Source organism: Lissotriton helveticus, chromosome 7, assembly GCF_964261635.1.
Source record: "Lissotriton helveticus chromosome 7, aLisHel1.1, whole genome shotgun sequence".
NCBI classification, from domain to species: domain Eukaryota; kingdom Metazoa; phylum Chordata; class Amphibia; order Caudata; family Salamandridae; genus Lissotriton; species Lissotriton helveticus.
In genome coordinates, this window is record NC_136068.1 from 1,637,410,929 (window position 1) to 1,637,429,095 (window position 18,167).

An 18,167-nucleotide genomic window follows, 5' to 3' on the forward strand; every position below is an offset into this window, starting at 1 on the left:
GGGTCCCACAAAGACCCCCCAAGGCCCCAAATTTTTTTTTTTAAACCCGGTCTGCTTTTTTTTTTTAAATTACCCCCCAGGGGGACCAAATCCCGGGGGCATAGTGAAAAAAGTGTGGGGGTGTGCCCCAATCTACCCCCACACTGCCCTGGGGACCACCACCCCCTGGGGCAAAGCAACGCAGCCCCCTGGCACATACTGTAGGTTCCAGGTTGGCTAGTTGGCCCCCATGGACCCACAGTATGTAAGGGGAATTGGTTCCCCCTCTGCAAATGTGCCAGGGGGCTGCGTTGCAGAGAGGTGTAAAAAGGAGGGTGGCCTCATTACACCTCTCTGCAATGCATCCCCCTGGCTCATACTGGAGGTTCCTGGTGGGCTAGTTGGCCCCCATGGACCCCCAGTATGCAAGGGGAATTGGTTCCCCCTCTGCAAACGCGCCCGGGGGCTGCGTTGCAGAGAGGTGTAAAAAGGGGCGTGGCCTCATTACACGTCTCAGCAACGCAGCCTCCTGGCGCATACTGGAGGTTCCCGGTGGGCTAGTTGGCCCCCAGGGACCCCCAGTATGCAAGGGGACGTAATCCCCCAACTTAAAACACTCTACAGGGCGCGTTAGCACAGTGGTGAAGGTAGGGGGCAGGGCTTGAGGTGATGAGTGCAAACATGCCCTGATGCGCGTTTTAAGTTGGGGAATTAATTCCTGTTCAATCCAGAGGTCCCCTAGGGGGCAACTAGTCCAACGGGTATCTACAGTAAGCGCCAGTGGATTGCGGGTGCGCGAAATATAGTTAGTACAACTAACTATATAAGAGCAATTTCAATGGTTTTGTATGAGTGAAATGTCCAGCTAACTAGAACACCCCTAAAACCTATAGTTTTTTGAGTGAATTTCAAAGGTTTTTTTAAATGCTAATTCCTAACTATATAAGGCCTGAAACTTATGACTTTTTCAATGAACATAGTTCATATGTGCATTTATTTGCTTGCATTTGTTCTTATTGCCTTTTATGACTCGTGTTAGCGTACTGCTTTCTATTCTTATTCAAGCATGTGAATCTATGTAAGACACCCTAATACTGGAGAAGAACAAAAGTAACTTACCTGTAAACTGTGGTTCTCCAGTATTGGTGTCTTTCATAGATTCACATGCGACCCACCCTTCCTCCCCTCAGAGGCTCTCTTCTCCTCATGCACTCTTGGTCACTTTGGTGCTACGTAAATCTGAGGGCTTGAACTTCTGAGGAGAAGGTTCTAGAGCATGGGTACTCACAAACTTTCTCTCGGGGGCCAAATTTACAGTGTGGTTTGTGCCCGAGGGCCACACCGGTGGGGGCGGGGTCATTGGGGGAGGGGGGCGGGGCTAGAGCAAATAAAAAAACTGACCATTAGTTTGGACACAGGTCCCTGCAGTGGACGCCTTAGTCTGCTGAGCCACCAGACCCAGCATACACACATCTCTCTCTCTCTCTCTCTCTCTCTCTCTCTCTCTCTCTCTGTCTCCCTCCCTCCATCTCTCTATCTCAGTCTCCCTCCCTCTCTCTATCTCCCTCCCTCCATCCCGCTCTCTCCCTTTCTCCCTCTGTCTCCCTCACTCTGTCTCACTCCCTTTCACTCCCTCTCTCTCCCTCTGACTGTCTCACTCCTTCTCTCTCTGTCTCCCTCTCTCTCCTCACCCCTCCACCTCTCTCTCCGTCCCTCTCCTTCCCTCCATCTCCCTCTCCTTCCCTCACTCATCTTTCCTCACCCTCCCTCTCCTCTCCCTCACTCCCCTTCCCTCCCTCACCCTCACTCATTCTCCCTCACCCCCTCCCCTCACTCCCCTTCCCTCCCCCTCACTCCCCTTCCCTCACTCCCCTTCCCTCCCCCTCACTCCCCTTCCCTCCCCCTCACTCCCCTTCCCTCCCCCTCACTCCCCTTCCCTCCCCCTCACTCCCCTTCCCTCCCCCTCACTCCCCTTCCCTCCCCCTTCCCTCCCTCACTCCCCTTCCCTCCCTCACTCCCCTTCCCTCCCTCTCTCCCCTTTCCTCCTTCCCTCACTCCCTCCCCGCTCCCCCTTCCCTCTCTCCCTCCCTCAAACCTCTCTCTCTCTCTCTCTCTCTCTCTCTCTCTCTCTCTCTTCCTCCCTCACTCCCTCCCTTCCCTCACTCCCTCACTCCCCTTCCCTCACTCCCCTTCCCTCTTCCTTTCACTCCCTCCCTCCCTCCCTCCCTCTCCCTCTGTCTCCCTCCCTTTTCTTCCCTCTCCCTCCATCCCTCTACCTCCCTCTGTCGTTTGTTTGTTTGTTTATGCATTTTATAAATTAGTTCTGAAAGTGTCTTTGTAATGGAAGAGGTCTGCTTTGAAGATCTGGGTGGAAATGGTGACACGGAGCGATGGAGGAAGCGAGTTCCAGATTCCAGATTTAGATGCCTAGAGGGTGCAAAAAGCAAGTGAAAAATACCCACTGTGTACCCATGGGACTTCAATAACCCAATTTCCGTTCTCAATTATACACAACCACCATAAGTCTCTAAAAAACGGTATTAGATGTCATCAATACCTCCCACAAGAAAGGATAACGAGCTGGGCCTCAGGAATCAGTAGATTTGAATGCTAGAAACAAAACAATTCCTTCCAATAATGGCAAATCATTCATTTTCTGTTTTGTTGGCAATGAAAATCTTACGGCTGGCAGGGTGCACACAAACTTGTTTTTGGTTGATGGGAACAAAACGCTGTAAACGTTTAATTTCTAAAACGGAGAGATTATGGTATGCCTCTGCGTTTAAACGGGCTGACCAAATTAATACAAAATGAGACTACTTTTACAACGTCCTCATTTCAAGAAGGATTGCCAGAAGAGACATGCTTGCAGACAAGTGAATACAAAAACAGCTAACCCCTTATAAAATAAATCATCTGTTACAAACCAAAAACAACACACCGACCTATCCTGTCCATAAGAGGTAAACTATCTTTGCACATTTCTCACCTGCCCGACCCCCACAGAGCAGCAGAGTCTCGCTCCCATTGCAGACACTTAAAAATGTGCTTTTAAAACACTGGTACGATGTCTGCCAGGTCCGCGGGCCGCCAGGGAAGGCTTGCCGGGCCGCCACCGGCCCGCGGGCCGTACTATGAGTACCCGTGTTCTAGAGGGTGCTACAGCCTGATTGGCTGGAATGTGGACCATTATAATGACATGGATATGTGTTACTAAAGTGAATTCTCCCTTTAGGCTTCTATGGGCCTATGCTGTTCTATGGTACTTTTAAATTTCTTATGTCTCTTTATATATATATATTATATATTTATATGTATATTTAGGATGTTTTCTATATATTTATATATATTACTACTATTTTATGTACCGTGGGACTCGCACTTCGACGATGGGGAATTATTCAAGCATGTGAATCTATGAAAGACACCAATACTGGAGAACCACAGTTTACAGGTAAGTAACTTTTGTTCTTTAGCCTCCAATTTCAAATTCCAGCTCATTTAAAGAATATTTTATAATGTTCAATTTCTATTATGCTTCATTTATATAGACTTTATTCTGATAATCTGTAATTTTCTAACCAGTCGCGGACCCCGTGAGTAGGGTGCACGGTCCCCCAAGGGTCCCCGGATCCCAGGTTAAGAATCACTGGTGTAGTTTATTGACTTAGCCACAGCCTGAAGGAGACGGGGAAACATTGAAACGTAGCATCAGTTTCAACATCAATGTCACAGTAGTGCTATTTGGTTTTTAGACTCACTAACGTTTTGGCTACCTTTCTTTTTGTCAGAAGAGGTAATATGAAAGTAAACCTATTTTATATACTGCTCTCAGAACAAGCATTGTCAAAGCTAACTGGTCTAACCTTCCAGGAAGGTGTCAATGTTATTTTTATTTTTCGTTGCAAGTTGGTCACAAAAAATAAATGGAAAACAAAGCTTTCAGCCACCTAACCCTCTAAAATGAAAGTCTCCACTAATCTGACCCTGTTGATGGCGATATTTTTTAAATTACAAGGCTTTTTTATGCAGTGCACTTTATTTGGGAAGGAGATAAGGATGTCACCACTTAATCAAGGACTTGAGTTGCATGCAGCTACAATATTAGTGTCAGCGAAACACTTATAGCAGCCTCTTAAGGTAGACAATAGATTCCCATCTTACTGGGCACCCAACACGTAGGTAAGAGAAATAGCTGGTACTTAAAGTTAAAACATTTTGAACTAGGTTAGAAGCTGAAGAGAGCATCTACTTGTAGGTGGATGTGCAAAATACGCACAGGCTTGTACAGTCACTGTGTGAAAGGAGCCAATGGATAAAGTGAAATGATTCACTGCCCCATGCTATATGCAGTTGTTTCTGGATCCAAAATGTGAATGACAGTTTAACTGACTAATGAATGAAATCCACTGACCAAAAACCCATCTTTGTGTGTTAATTATGTATTCATTTTTTGGAAAACTGTTGTCTCAGACTAAACTGCCAAAGCTGTCTCAAAGGCCATATCTGAATAAATAATAATGCCTGTTTTTGGAAGAAAAAAACTAGCCTATTTTGATTGTTTGTACATTGTACAAATAACTTGCTGAGTTTTTTATTACAGACCCTGAGCCACATGCTCATCTCCCATAACTAAGTGTCCCTTGCGGTCTGGGACAGGGGGCGGAGAAGAAGGGATTTACCTTTCCATCACCAATGGTGCCTTTTGACGCTAACCTTGACCACCTCTGGGTTTTTAGGCAATCCACTTTTCTAGAAGTCCATATTAGATCTGTAAGAAAATCTGTAGTCTATTCAATAACGCAGGGATCGTTCGTCTAACATCAAAGTCAGATTATGGATTGCATGACTCCAATTATATACAATAACACCAGATCAGGCATTGGGTTATCCATCCCTCTATTAAGCCACATGTCTATTGACCCCTTACGACCTTTGAGAAAATTGATCTTTTTGAAAGGTAAAGACAAACTACTAATCACTGAAATATGTGCTTTTTGGCACAGCTCCTTCCAAAAGAGAACTGTGGGACTGAAACAATGGGAAGTTGAATAATGCTTATAGCAGGGAAACTATGACTAGGATGGTTACATATTAGTATTTTACACAAGCAAGGCAGTAAAAGTGGTACCCAGAAAGAAGCAAAGAGTGCTGGAGGGACTGTGGCAACATCAGGACCCAGCTCCACCTGCTATGGGAATGTCCCAAATTAAATCAATACTGGGAGATCATCCTAGATTTTGGAAAAATCTTTGATATTCAGAACCTTTCTACTGAAATCTTTGAGGGGCTGGCAAAATCGCCCTAATGCTGGGCATAGCGCTTAAGGTTATCCTCTCCTGTGGTTCTGATCCCTCCCCTGATCACCCTAATAGGCTCGTCAAAAACTGGCATCTATAAGAAATAGAGAATCTGTCACTTATTGCGGAGCACAACGCAGAAGCTTTTGGAGAGATTTGGGCCTCCTACATGTATCACCTTTCATCTAAGTTTAAAGAGTTGACCTGCTCCAAATACCCCAAGCTGTTGCACATACTTCTTAGTACTCCAGTAGGCACAAAGACTACCAATGATCAGGACATACCTCTACAACATAATCTCAACTGGGGGTGTCGGTAGTGACAAACCGAACACTTGTGCTAAGTGTTGCTGGGTGGGTACATGAAATGAAATGAAAATGTATAAAGCGCTAACTGTCACTCCTAACGAAGTCGCCTGGCGCTGAACAACAACTAGTCAGAAGGTGATAAGAACCTAAATAAGCTTTTGGCAGCGATCCACTGACAACCCGAAAATCCATGTTTTTAACTGCTTTCTGAACGGCCCCTCTTGTTTGATTGACTTGAGTGTGTTGGGCATACTGTTCCAAGCTTTAGCTCCCAGAACGGTTGCTGACCTTCCGCCTCTGGTGACTAGCCTAAATGCTGGGACTCTGATCAAGTTAGCCGTGGTTGACCTTAATGTTCTCGTCGTTGTGTAAGGCTTAAATCTTGCTGAGAGATAACCTGGCCCAAGTTGATGAAAGGCTCTGAAGGTTGTTAGTAACATTTGAAGCAGGATTCTCTTACACACCGGTAGCGAGTGGAGGGTATTCAATGCCACTGTGGCCGATGCCCTACGTGGTAGGCCCAACACCAATCTGGCAGCTGCGTTCTGGACTACCTGTAATCTCTTTAGGATTGTTTTATTAATTCCCACAAGGAGACTGTTACAGTAGTCTAACCTTGATGATATAAGGGCCACTGTCTTTTTTGCCACCAGGGGAATCAGATTAAGAAATTTCCTCAAGGTTTTTATGAGTCCAGAGCAGGTCCCAGTCAGTTTCAAGACATGAGGCTTAAAGGACCGACTAGAGTCAAACCACACGCCTAGGTTTCTGGCCACTTCCACAGTTGATGGTGGTGCTGTGGTGTCATCTGGCCACCAATCATTTGGATGAAAAAGATTGTCTTTCCCAATTGGTAAAATTTCTGTCTTGTTAGTGTTACAACAGAGATGATTTTCCCTCATCCATTGCAGCACTGCCATCAGACAGTTTTTAAAATTCCCCTCTGCCTTACAGGTGGTCTTATCCAGGGAGAGGATCAATTGGGTGTCATCAGCATACGATGTTGTCTCAATCCCATAGTCGGATATCCGTGAAACTAGAGGGGCCATATATACATTGAACTACAAAGGGCTCAAAGAAGCCCCCTGCGGCACCCCTGTACTTGTATGACTTGGACTGATGATTTGAAGGGCCCCAGCGTGATCGATTGGGTCCTGTTAGTCAGGAAAGATGTTATCCATGACAGGGATTGATCTGATATTCCACATGCACTTAATCTGGCGAGCAGGATTTTATGCGAAATCGAGTCAAACGCAGCTGACAGATCTAACAAGATCAGAACTGCCTTCTTTCCCTCATCCAGAATAAATTTGATGGTATCTGCTATCTCCAACAAGGCTGACTCAGTAGAATATTTTGGTCTGAAGCCAGACTGACGAGAATGGAGAGCCTTTGTAGTCTCTAAGTAATCCGCCAATTCCTTACATACAATTTTTCTCTGTAATTTTCCCCAATACGGGTAACAGAGATATTGGTCTGTAGTTAGTGAGATCTAAGGAATCCATATTCGTGACATGGTTTGTTCTCATCACGCCAAACTCCTGATGTAGGCAGTAGAATCAAGTAATTTAAATAACCCACTGAACAGAATTGATCCGTAAATAGTTTGCAAGCCCTGCATACGTTGGCAGAGGGGACGATGTAGATTTTCATTTTTTTAAACACTTTTTTTTTCTTCATGGTTTGATCTTAAAGCTAACCACTCCTGGTTTCCCGTCACAAATGCTTGATTTTACAGTAGGGCCTCTAAGTGTCTGAGTTTTGTTTCTTTTGCCCAGTTACCTTGTCATGCTTGTTTCTTTAATTTTGGCTTGAAAATTGGGCTTTGTGAGCCAATTAGCTGTAAGGTTTCATTCCTATATGCAGGTAAATTGAGGCATTGAGAAGAAACATCAATAATTTCTGGAAAAATAAACTTACCATTCAGTTCAACCTACAAGCGCTCGGATGCAAATCAATTAGCAGTGTTTGACTTTGTCCACCATTTGTATGACTACTACAAGTAAGCAAACCTGTATTCCTTTTTTTGCAAAGCATCGACTTTGTGTGCTGTCAGAAAAGAATAGAGGTCCAGGTTCAACATAAAATGCATTTGTGTGCTGTAAGTAAATGTAAGATGTTTGCTCAAAACCAAGCTGTGCAAACACTGGTATGTGAAATGGTCCAATAGCTTTCAAGGCTCCATTTATGGCGTGTGTACCTAAATGTACAAAGCAGTGCTGTGTCTATTGATTCTAATTGTAATGCACGGGTTTTGGAGCATTAGCAGTGGGTCTTCAAGGGAAGCAATCTAATGCTAAGCACAGTGGAAAGTACATGGTTCTTTTACTATTTAAACAAGGTGCAGCAATTTACACGACACCTGGCAAAATATCCCTCCTAGATATATGGAACAGTCATTAGCCAATTTAAGAGTGTAATGAAGGCGATTTATCTTGTACTAGTAGTATTTTAGAAGTAGAGTGGTGCATGCTGCAGAAGAAATTTCAGGTTACCTCTGCCAAGATCCATACCAAGACAAACAAGTGCATACAAGCAGGACATCTTTGGGAAGTGCAGCGAAAAAATGCCAGGCTCATGTAATTTTATAAGAAGGGTGTCCCCTTTCGTGAGACTGGGAGAACAGAAAGCAACCTCTTAGAGCTAATCTTTTAATGCATGTACATCTCTTGACAAAGGAGATCATGGGGTTCTGAATAAATGGGGCCGATTAAAGGAGAGGGGTCGTATTGTCCCTTCATTCCTCCTCTTTAAGCTTTCATTGAGCTGGAAATGAGAAGTGAAGCTTCACTTTACCAGAAAATACTGATGTTTAGGCTGCTTCCTAGCAGGCTTTCCGCAGGATTTACTGTGCACAAATTGGTGGTCCTATTTATTTTATTCAGGAAAAGTGGAACGGTTACCCTTCACAATAGTTCCCGACTAGGATATTTTCCCAAGATTCATAACTGTAGAATAGGGTAAATCCCAGCTGCATGAGAATGTGGGCTGTACATCTTGGTGTTGGAATCCTTTGAAAATCCAAGTGCAACTAACTGTTTGACTGGAATCATTCAACAGAAATGATTAGAGAGTATGTTCAGTTGCTCAATGCTCACGGATAAAGCCAGTTTCTGCCAGTCAGCCTAAAGAACGAAGTGGTGAAAAGTAAGGCCAAGAATGTAACCACTATTTAAAAAAATAAAAAAAATGAGATCTCTGCTGCTGGAGCTAGAAGACTTGATAACCCATAGTTATTCTGAAGACCGTATTCCAATTGAGTGGTAGCTCCATGTGATTAGTGTTACTTTTTCTCTCACATGAAGATATCCACACAGGTAAGTGAGAATATATTTATTAGAGAACTGGGTTCACCAACCAACCCAGGGTAGCTCCTGGTTCAACTGTACAAACCTGGAAACTTGCCTGGCTAAGTTCACGAACTGGCAATTCTAATTCTAATTCTAATTCTAATGCATAACCATAACGCATTCGCCTCACTCCAGCGAAACGAGAATTACAAGAGAACTGCCATATTAAAAATTTGAATATCAATGCAGCAAACATTGAAAAATAGGAAAACCAGAAACCAAATTAGGTTAAACAATAATGCAAAACAATAATAATGCATTTATGAGAGAAGAAAAAATCCCCTTCACCCCATTCGTTTTGCATTAAATTGTCCTAGTGTGGGCATTTCACTTATCACTTCTTTTGGTCTCGCCTAGCATTGCAGCGTGCATGCACTGCTCGCTCTGCGGGGCTTCTTGTAATCGTTTTTGTTTTTGGGAAGTTACGTTTAAGCCCTGCCCATCATTCTGATTAAGTTGCGTCCGCGTTTATGCTAAACGCTGGCTTCCCATTGAATAGGAGGCTTTTTGGTTACCTTCTTGTCGAACGGCCCATCCAGGCTCGATTGTGCGTATGGAGTTATAAAGGACACTGTAACGCCGCCAATGCACGATGTTTTTCCAGTCAGTCCCGTGTTGTCTGCCGAACACCAGTTTCGGTCCCTTGCTGCTCGATTACTTGCTTCATGGCCGTGGTACTCTGAGGGCTGGGCTGCCACGCGCCCCTTCTCCCCCACCAGGGACCCGGCCGCGGGGGCTTACATCTGCAGACCCTCGCGCTGGCGGGGAGCTGAGAGTGTGTGGTGTATGCTGTCCCCTGAAACTGAGTCTTCCTTCGGACCACAAACCGAGGTACAGAGGAGAACCTATTTACTGTTTTGTAAACAAATGCATATGGGGTATTTAATAGGGCAGGTGACCTCTGTGCACTTGAGGTTCCCTGTAAAATTGTGCAGATGAGCTGGAATGATGTCGCTTCAACAGATTATACTATTGAAGCCAAAACAAAGTTACACTAAGAAAGATGCCTGGGAATATTGGCCGAGAGAATCCCCTCCCACATTGTGAAAAGTTATGTTATAAATGTAAAGGTACTGAAGTGAGTGATGCTTGGATTAGACGGTGCCGGCAGTTAGTCGTCTTGGGAAATGAAGAGCGAAGTGGCCCCTGCTTGTTGCCGTTAGTCTGGGAAGTGCAGATTTTGCATGGAAATCTGGGATGTGTGGATTTTGCATGCACACTTCGGGTCAGGTGGGGTTCTAACCTGGCGCTTGAAGGGATTTGTCCATCTGTGACCTCAAAGGAGAAGCTGTGAGGTTCCTTGGAGTGAAGTGTACACCACGACGTGTTCAGCGGCGTTGGTGTTTGATCGCCGATGCTTGAACTACGTACGGAGCCAAATTCAGGGTGCTTTATGCTTAGGGCTCCTGGTTTTCCGTTTTTACAGGTTTTTACATATAAATACAGACAGAAATCTATATTTCCTTTGTCTGTATTTATATTTAGAAATGGCAAAATACTAGCAAATTTTGCCACGCTGCCGTCGGATATTTTGCTACCGACGTTCCAAATAAACAATTCTGCTGTCCCGTGTAAAAGGCAGCTCTTTACTTTTCTGTGTTTATGCAACAGAGCACAGGGGGGTCCTGTAGACACTGTCCACAGTCTGGTAAGGAGGGGTGAAAAAAACAACAAAGCCTTGTTAACTAGTGAATGGTATTTTTAAAGACCTGTGAAGTACTCTGGTGCTGCTGGCGGTCAATCACACTTTGAGATCTGTTTATCGGCATGTGGCTAAATGTCTTTTTGGCTCAAAGTGCTCCTGAAGCTATATTGTACATGACCCCGCACACGTAGATCCCCACAGGCACATTTTACAGCTAGTGAAGGGCTAAAAGATCTTTGCTCCTTCAGTGACTGTGATATGGTTAAGAGGGGCATGGAACCAAAATGAAAGACGGCGGTCGTACCTCAGCGCATTTGTGCGGGCAAAGAGACAGGAGCCACGTTTGCAAAACAAGCCCTCAAAATGCAGACTGTTTTTCACTACTCGTTCTCCCTCGTACTTGCTAAACTTCCACTGGCATAGTCTTGTTGCTGTGGTTACCACCCATTAGAAGCATTCATCTCCTTGTAACTCCGAGGCCCTTCGCTCCTGTTAGTCTGCTGCCGGAGTGGCTCCATCAGTCCAGCCACATGGGAAGTATAGTTTCAATAGGTTAAATATAGCACGTCTAGTTCCTATTGGAGAAAAATTCCTGTAGCGTTCTTAGCAACCACACAGCCCACATGACTGCCCTTTACCACTGAGTTCTCAAATGGAAGTTAGACCGATTGCCAGCTCTGCTGCGTTTCGCGAAGGGAATCTGAGATGAGGCAGCAAGCGGGTTGTAGAATTACACACCCTGTTCAAATGGATGCAAGAAATTAAAGTTAACATTTCATACGTTTCACTTCATGGTCCTATGAAATCGATGCATTGAGAATTAGCTGTGGAATCATGCAAAAAAGTATGATGGTCATTCCATAGGTGGTGATCCGAGACCTATGTGGTGCATGAAATGGAATAGAAAGGGCTGTTGCAGCGCGGGTAGGGGTCGTTGCAGCCCGTGGTAAGGGTCGCTTTATATAGGCCCAGAGTTTTTTGTTAGAAGCACCAAAGTCTGTATAATTATGCTTCCACCTAGCGCTTCTCTCTCCACCCTACACTTACTGCCCTTTTTTTAACTAACTTTATATTAGTTTTCTAGTAGAATATAGCTATATCGTACTAGATAACGAATAAAATTGTCAATTTAAATAAATGTGGCTGTAGCGTTTTTAACTTGTGGCAAAAATAAATGTGAATAAATACAGAAAAAAATGCCCCCAAAAAAATATGGATAAATGCAGACGGAAATGGCAAAAAAAATGAATACCATAAAAATCGGGAGCCCTATTTATGCTATATACAGCTCTCACCCATCCTCGTGTTTAAAGCACTCTTGTGGCTGTGACTTTACTCTAAGAATACAGAGATCTCTCAGGGCAAAGGCCTCTGCAGCAGTGCCGGAGGCAGCAGCCCCTTCACCACATTCAACTTAACGTATGAACAGGATTTTATTGATTTTGTGAATAGTTGTAAATATATACTGGCAATACGAGAAGTAGTTTATTTTCATTACTGATGAGATGGTGAGTTAGTGTGCCTGCTGCAAAGATGTGCGACTTGGTTTATTTATTTATTTGTTGAGATTTATAGAGCGCAGCGAATACCCTAGGGCGTCTTGGCGCTAGTAATTCCACCATTACACACTCGTTGCAAGAGGCTCATTGGTTAAATAACCATGTTTTTAAGAGTTTCCGGAATTGATAAAGGGACGAGCTCGTCCTGATATTGTGCGGGAGGGTGTTCCAAAGTTTGGGGGCAGCCACTGTGAAGCGACGGTCACCCCAGGAAACTTTCTTTGATCGTGGGATAACTAGTTGGTGCAAGGAGGAGGAACGGAGCTGTCTTGAAGGTACATAAAGTTTCAGTTGGTCTTTAAGCGAATGTGGTCCTTGATTGTTTAAAGCCTTGTAAACTATACACAGAGACTTGAACTTAATTCTATTTTCGATTGTGAGCCAATGATACTGCCTTATTATTGCTGATATGGATTCAAATTTTGAAGTTCCTGAGAGCAAACGTGCCGCCGCATTTTGGATTGATTGTAATTTATTTTTGACCCTGACCTGAGTGTTGAGGAAAAGACCGTTACAATAATTTAACGCTGTTAGAACTAAGGAACTCACCAAGGTTTTAATTAAGGTGTCTGGAAGAAAGGGTCGAATCTTTCTAATCATTTTCAATCTGAAGTGTGCCGTTGAAGCAACTTTGTTTGCGTGGTCCATGAAGCTGAGTCCATCATCGAAAATGACTCCTAAATTCCTAACTTTTGATGTGGGGGTGGGCGGGGCACCGAAAGCAGCTGGCCACCAATAGGAGGACCATGCTGGGAGAAGCGGACCAAATATAACTACCTCGGTCTTTTCCGAATTAAGTTTGAGGCAGTTAGTTGCCATCCATTCTCCGATTTCAAGCAGTCCGTTTTTAAAGTTTTGCGCTACTTCTCCTCCATCACCCTTGATAGCCAACACCAACTGCGTGTCATCCGCGTAGGATGTTAGGCTCATCCCATAAGCCCTGATGACATTGGCAAGGTCCGACACATAGATATTAAATAGTGTCGGACTAAGGGATGAGCCTTGGTTTAAGGGGGCACCGCAGCATTTTATTTTGTTGTCGTTGATTAAATATTGTTAAAATATCGCTGCGCTTTCATTTGAGCGCTACACAAAACAAAAACATTAACTCCTATTAGCTATGTGCCACTTAAAAACATGGGTATGTGTCCAGTGGACCTGGGCAGAGAGGCCTTCTCGCTCCTTTCATCACTCCTGGCACACCTCTTTACAGTGCCTGGCATCGCTTGCAGGCAGCTCTGAGCCTGCGTTGGCATCACTACCGCCTTGCCATATGTAAACCGGAATGGGCATCCAAAGCTGTGCTGGTGGTAAAAAATCAAAGGACACACACTCTGCATTACATTAAGTAGCTTCTGGCAGCTCGATCAGCAGCTAATTTTTTTAAATGGCGGCGGGGCCCGCCCCTAGAACAACAAGCATTTGCAATGCAATCTATCTCTCATTTACGTGAGTTTAAGCTATTGGCATTGTAAATGACTGTTCGAACTGTGGGTCTCTAGTTTGCAATAGTATACACCTTTGACCAAGTAGGGACCCTTGCTTCTAAGTCAGGGAAAGGGGGTTACACTACTAGATAACCCCTGCTCACCCTCTTGGTAGCTTGGCTCGAGCAGACAGGTTTATCTCAGAGGCAGTGTGTTAAGCATTTATGAACACATATAGTAATACAGTGACAACACTACAAATGGACACCACACAGGTTTTATCAAAATAATTATTCTTTACATAGGCTTATCACAAGACTATAAACGACAAAAATCCACGATACTGTGTTCCATAATAATTCTTCAAGATGGTAGAAATGGTTAAAAAATAGGTTATTCACTTAAAAACAGTCTTTAGCAACAAATCACATCAAAGAAATCCCAAAGTACGGCGGCAACCGCGAGGTGCGCGGTGTCGGGCTCTGAGTCGAAACAGACCCCCAAAGAACAGTACCTTGGAAAAGTGAAAACAAAAACTGCTCAAGGCATCGGGGAGATGCAGCGTCGTTGGCACGGTGCGGCGTCGGTTCCTTGCTTTGGGGGAGATGATGCGTCAGGACCTGGATGCTTCCGCAGGCTGTGGAGGCATCTGTTCCTGACCGGAGAGGAGGTGACGTCACGATGACGCTGAAACCACGGTTCTGTACGGTGTCGATTGATTCATGACCACCCACGTCGACTATTGGCTCCGTGATGGTGTCCGCTTTGGAGTTGATGCGGCACAGCAGCAGGCATCGGGCCGGTGTTGCAAGTCGGAGCAGCGCTCACGGCTGTGGAAGGCTTACGATGTCGTTCGCTGGCGTTAATGTGGCACAGCGGCGGGTCTATGTTGCAAGTTGGAGCAGCGCTCACGCCTTCGATGCAGATTACCGCATTGCTCGCCGGCGTTTGTATTGCAGATTCCTTCTGTAGCACTAAAACAGCAAGTTCCAGATGCAGGCAAATAGAAGGGGATGAAATCTAGTATCCCTGAGACTTCGGTCAGGAGGCAAGCTCAAATCAAGCCCTTGGAGTAATATTCTGCAAGATGATGAAGTACACACAAAGTTCCTTCTCCTCGGCACTGAAGACACCACTGTAGGACAACACAGCACACTTGGCGGGGGGGGGGGCAGTCCACTCCTACATCTTCCTTTCGTTCTTCTTCTTGGCAGAGGTTCGTCTTGTTTCAGAATTGATCTAAAGTCTTGGGGTCTGGGTCCCCATATTTATACTACTTTTCTCTTAGTTCTCTGAAGGCAGAGAGGCCTTTGCCTAGTCCAAACCAGTTCTGATCAGTCCTGGAGCACTCTGTTTACATGACTTCTTCTTTCCTTTCACAGTGTGGGGCAGAGACATCAGATGCACCACAGGAGTTGGAGCCAGCATTCTGGAGGGAAGGCATGGCCCTATTCAGGTCCCAAGTGCAACTCCTCCCACCCATCTGCATGTAGATCTCCCTATTGAGTCCTGTGCTGACTCGCCCTGCCTCCTGGAGTCCCCCAGCCCCTGTCACTCACAGAACCAGACACACAATACACAACCTAGCAGAGGCAGGCTTGGATAGTTAGGCAAGAAAATACCTACATTCTAAAATTGGTATTTTCAAACACAATGTTAAAACCAACTTCACTAAAAGATGTATCTTAGAAATTAGAGTTTAGGATGCCGGAACTCAAAATGATACCACGTTCCCCGAGTCAGTTAGGATTATAAGACGTAGAAATCAAACTGACCATTCTGGCGTATGGGGAACAGGTAGCCTTGCAATAGTGAAAAACGAAAATGGCTGTAATTCACTATTAGAACATGCCACACACACCAGGGCATGTCCTACCTTATACGTACAATGCAACCTGCCCTTAGGCCTACCTTAGGGGTGTCTGATGTGAAGAAAAGGGACGGTTTAAGGACTGGCAAGTGGGTGCCCTTACCAAGTCGACATGGCCGTACTAGACTGCACACAGGCTCTGCAGTGGCAGGCCTGAGACACTTTACAAGCTGCTTCTGTGGGTGGCACAACCAGTGATGCAAGCCCACCAGCAGCATTTTCATTTACAAGCCCTGGGCACACATGCTGCACTGTACTAGGGTCTGCCAAGTAAATCCAATAACTCAATCATGGAGTCACTAATTAGTACATCAATTCAACATGGGGAGAGCATATGCACTTTAGCACTGATCAACAGTGGTAAAGTGCCCAGAGTCATACAACCAACAAAAACAGGTCAGAAGGGCCAAGTCCAACAATGACCATGTGTTTTATTTGTTTCAAAAACTAAATAAAAGGCATTGTAATTTACAATGCCAATAGCTCAAACTCTTGTAAATGCGAGACCTGTAGCATTGCAATGCTTGTTTGACTTTGCAAAATGCTGCCTTACATTCCTGTACACAGGACCCCTTTAATAATTTAACCCAGTATTATGGAAAACCCGAAGTGAATTGGGGGAGGGAGAAGTCTACATTGCTGGAGGGTTCTTGAATGATTTCCCTTATTTCATTCTGTCCTTTATGCCTTGTATGTCCTAAAGTTTGTGGTTGCACTGAGGCTGACCTCCATACACCATTGTACATATTTTAAAATTCTTGTTTTGCTTTTATTTCAGACTACTACCGATGCAATAATGCACTGAGTGCCAAAGGAGTGGATACCAAGCCTTGTGAATGGTATTTTAAAGTGTACAAATGCTTGTGTCCTGTCTCGTGGGTAGGTAAACATCTAATTTCATTGAATATTGTATTTAAAATCGTGCACACATGCAGTGGTCCTAAATGTCATTGTTGAGGGGTTTTTTAAATGTAGAAATGCAGTCAATAATTTTACCCTTATAAAGCAATGTCGCAACAAAGTTTCTGTACCACAGACCTTTGCTGTTTGTCCATTACCCACAAAAAGGAGAGGTCTAGGAGAGACTGACAACCCCACAATCCCTTCCCCATGGAACACAAACACCGATCTCTCTCAATCCCCTCAAGGGTATTTGGAAATTGCCTGTCTCCCTCCTGGTGTTCAAGAGCCTGCTGTAAACATCTGTTCAAGCTCCTCTGGGCAACCATATGGTTGGCATGCTAATATGTCTGGTACTTCCCTCTACTTCATTTAACAATTTCTTCGATTTCCCCCATCGTGCTGAGTGATGTATAAGCTAATTTGCCCATGGGTTCTGAACCAGTCCATTTAAACAGGATGAATTGTGCCAAATACCTTCTCGCATAATGTTAATAGAGTTAAAGGAATCCTCCTGACCGAGAAGTAAAACATACAGTTGGAAATTTAGCAGCAAAGGGCTGCAACACATTTTTCTAGACCAGCCGTCCACAAATGACTTTTCTTTTTCATATGCCCTACTCCAACCTCTCCAGAAAACCTAATTGTTATAGTTATTGCTTCTGCCTAATGCTCATTGATTGCCCATATGGTGCTGCTCAATTGTTTATTTTTTTTTTCTAGAGTTTTATATAGCGTGAACTAGACCCGAATCAGGTATCAGAGCGCTTTACATAGCACCAGTTACGTTACATGAGGACACACTTTCATTTTTTTAGGCACGGGGAGATTAAGTGATTTTCCCAGAATCACAGGAGGTTTATGGCGTCGTTACCGAAACTCGAACCCAGATCCCCAGGTCCGAGGTCGAGCGCCTTAGCCGTTAGGACAACCCCTCTCCCCTAACCACTTAACCACTATAGTTGAATAAATGGCACTTCTCCTTATTTCTGGATTTGCACTTCCCCATTGCCTCTCAACCCAGCAGGCACCAAGTAATGCTTATCACTACAGTACACTACGTAATGGTGGCTATACCATAATATTCGCGCATCCTGCGCCATAAAACAAATAGGGAAATAGTTGCATAGAACCACACAAAGTAAATGAGGTTGGTACACTCCTTCAAACACCCTGCTACCTAAGGTGAGCGGGCCAGAAGTGGAGAACTGCAGGTCGGCAAACAAAGAAAAAGTAGTGAAACACACAGAAGTCCAATAGTTCTAGTGTAAGGCCAGTGATAAAGTAATACAAAGTTCAAAGTTGTGTTGGTCATATTTATTTTTCCCAGTGTGTGAGAAGTTGGCCTGATGTGCAGTGTTCACTATTCTAGTGATCACTATATATCGGTCCAAACAACCCTTATTGATGATTGGTTGTAAGTCAACCTTATAGACCAGCTATCCTAGTAGCATGGATACGAGCAGTCTAAGGCTAAGACTCTAGAGGGCGTGTTAAGCCAGCTGTTTTACCATCACATTACCCCTTGAACACCCAGTGAAAGGACACCACACAAGTGTTATGAAAATAAACAGTGTATTTATTAGAATCACAACAACCCTGTACTCTTTATGAGGACAGGGTGCTAGGCACACAACAAAAACTCTTACGAAAATACTTAAGTTAGCACATTATACACAAATGCCCGAGGGGCACGAAAAACCATATACTTAAAAAGTGGAATGCGAAATTACTAGCAGGTAAGTACAGTACTAATAGGCTTTGGACTCGCTAGGACTTGACTAGGGAATCGTTAGATTACTTCTAGGAGACCTAGGGGACTCGGGTGC

At 44.4% G+C, this 18,167-nt stretch overlaps 1 protein-coding gene across 2 annotated transcripts in view; it reads left to right on the forward strand.

Moving 5' to 3' along the window:
* Positions 1–18,167, forward strand: part of COX6B1 (cytochrome c oxidase subunit 6B1) — a 158,100-nt gene that overhangs the window by 86,583 nt on the left and 53,350 nt on the right. For both annotated transcript variants that reach the window (XM_078655315.1, XM_078655316.1), the window contains exon 3: positions 16,217–16,317. In XM_078655315.1, coding sequence (XP_078511441.1) covers positions 16,217–16,317 — 101 coding nt within the window. The remainder of the gene's footprint in view (positions 1–16,216; positions 16,318–18,167) is intronic.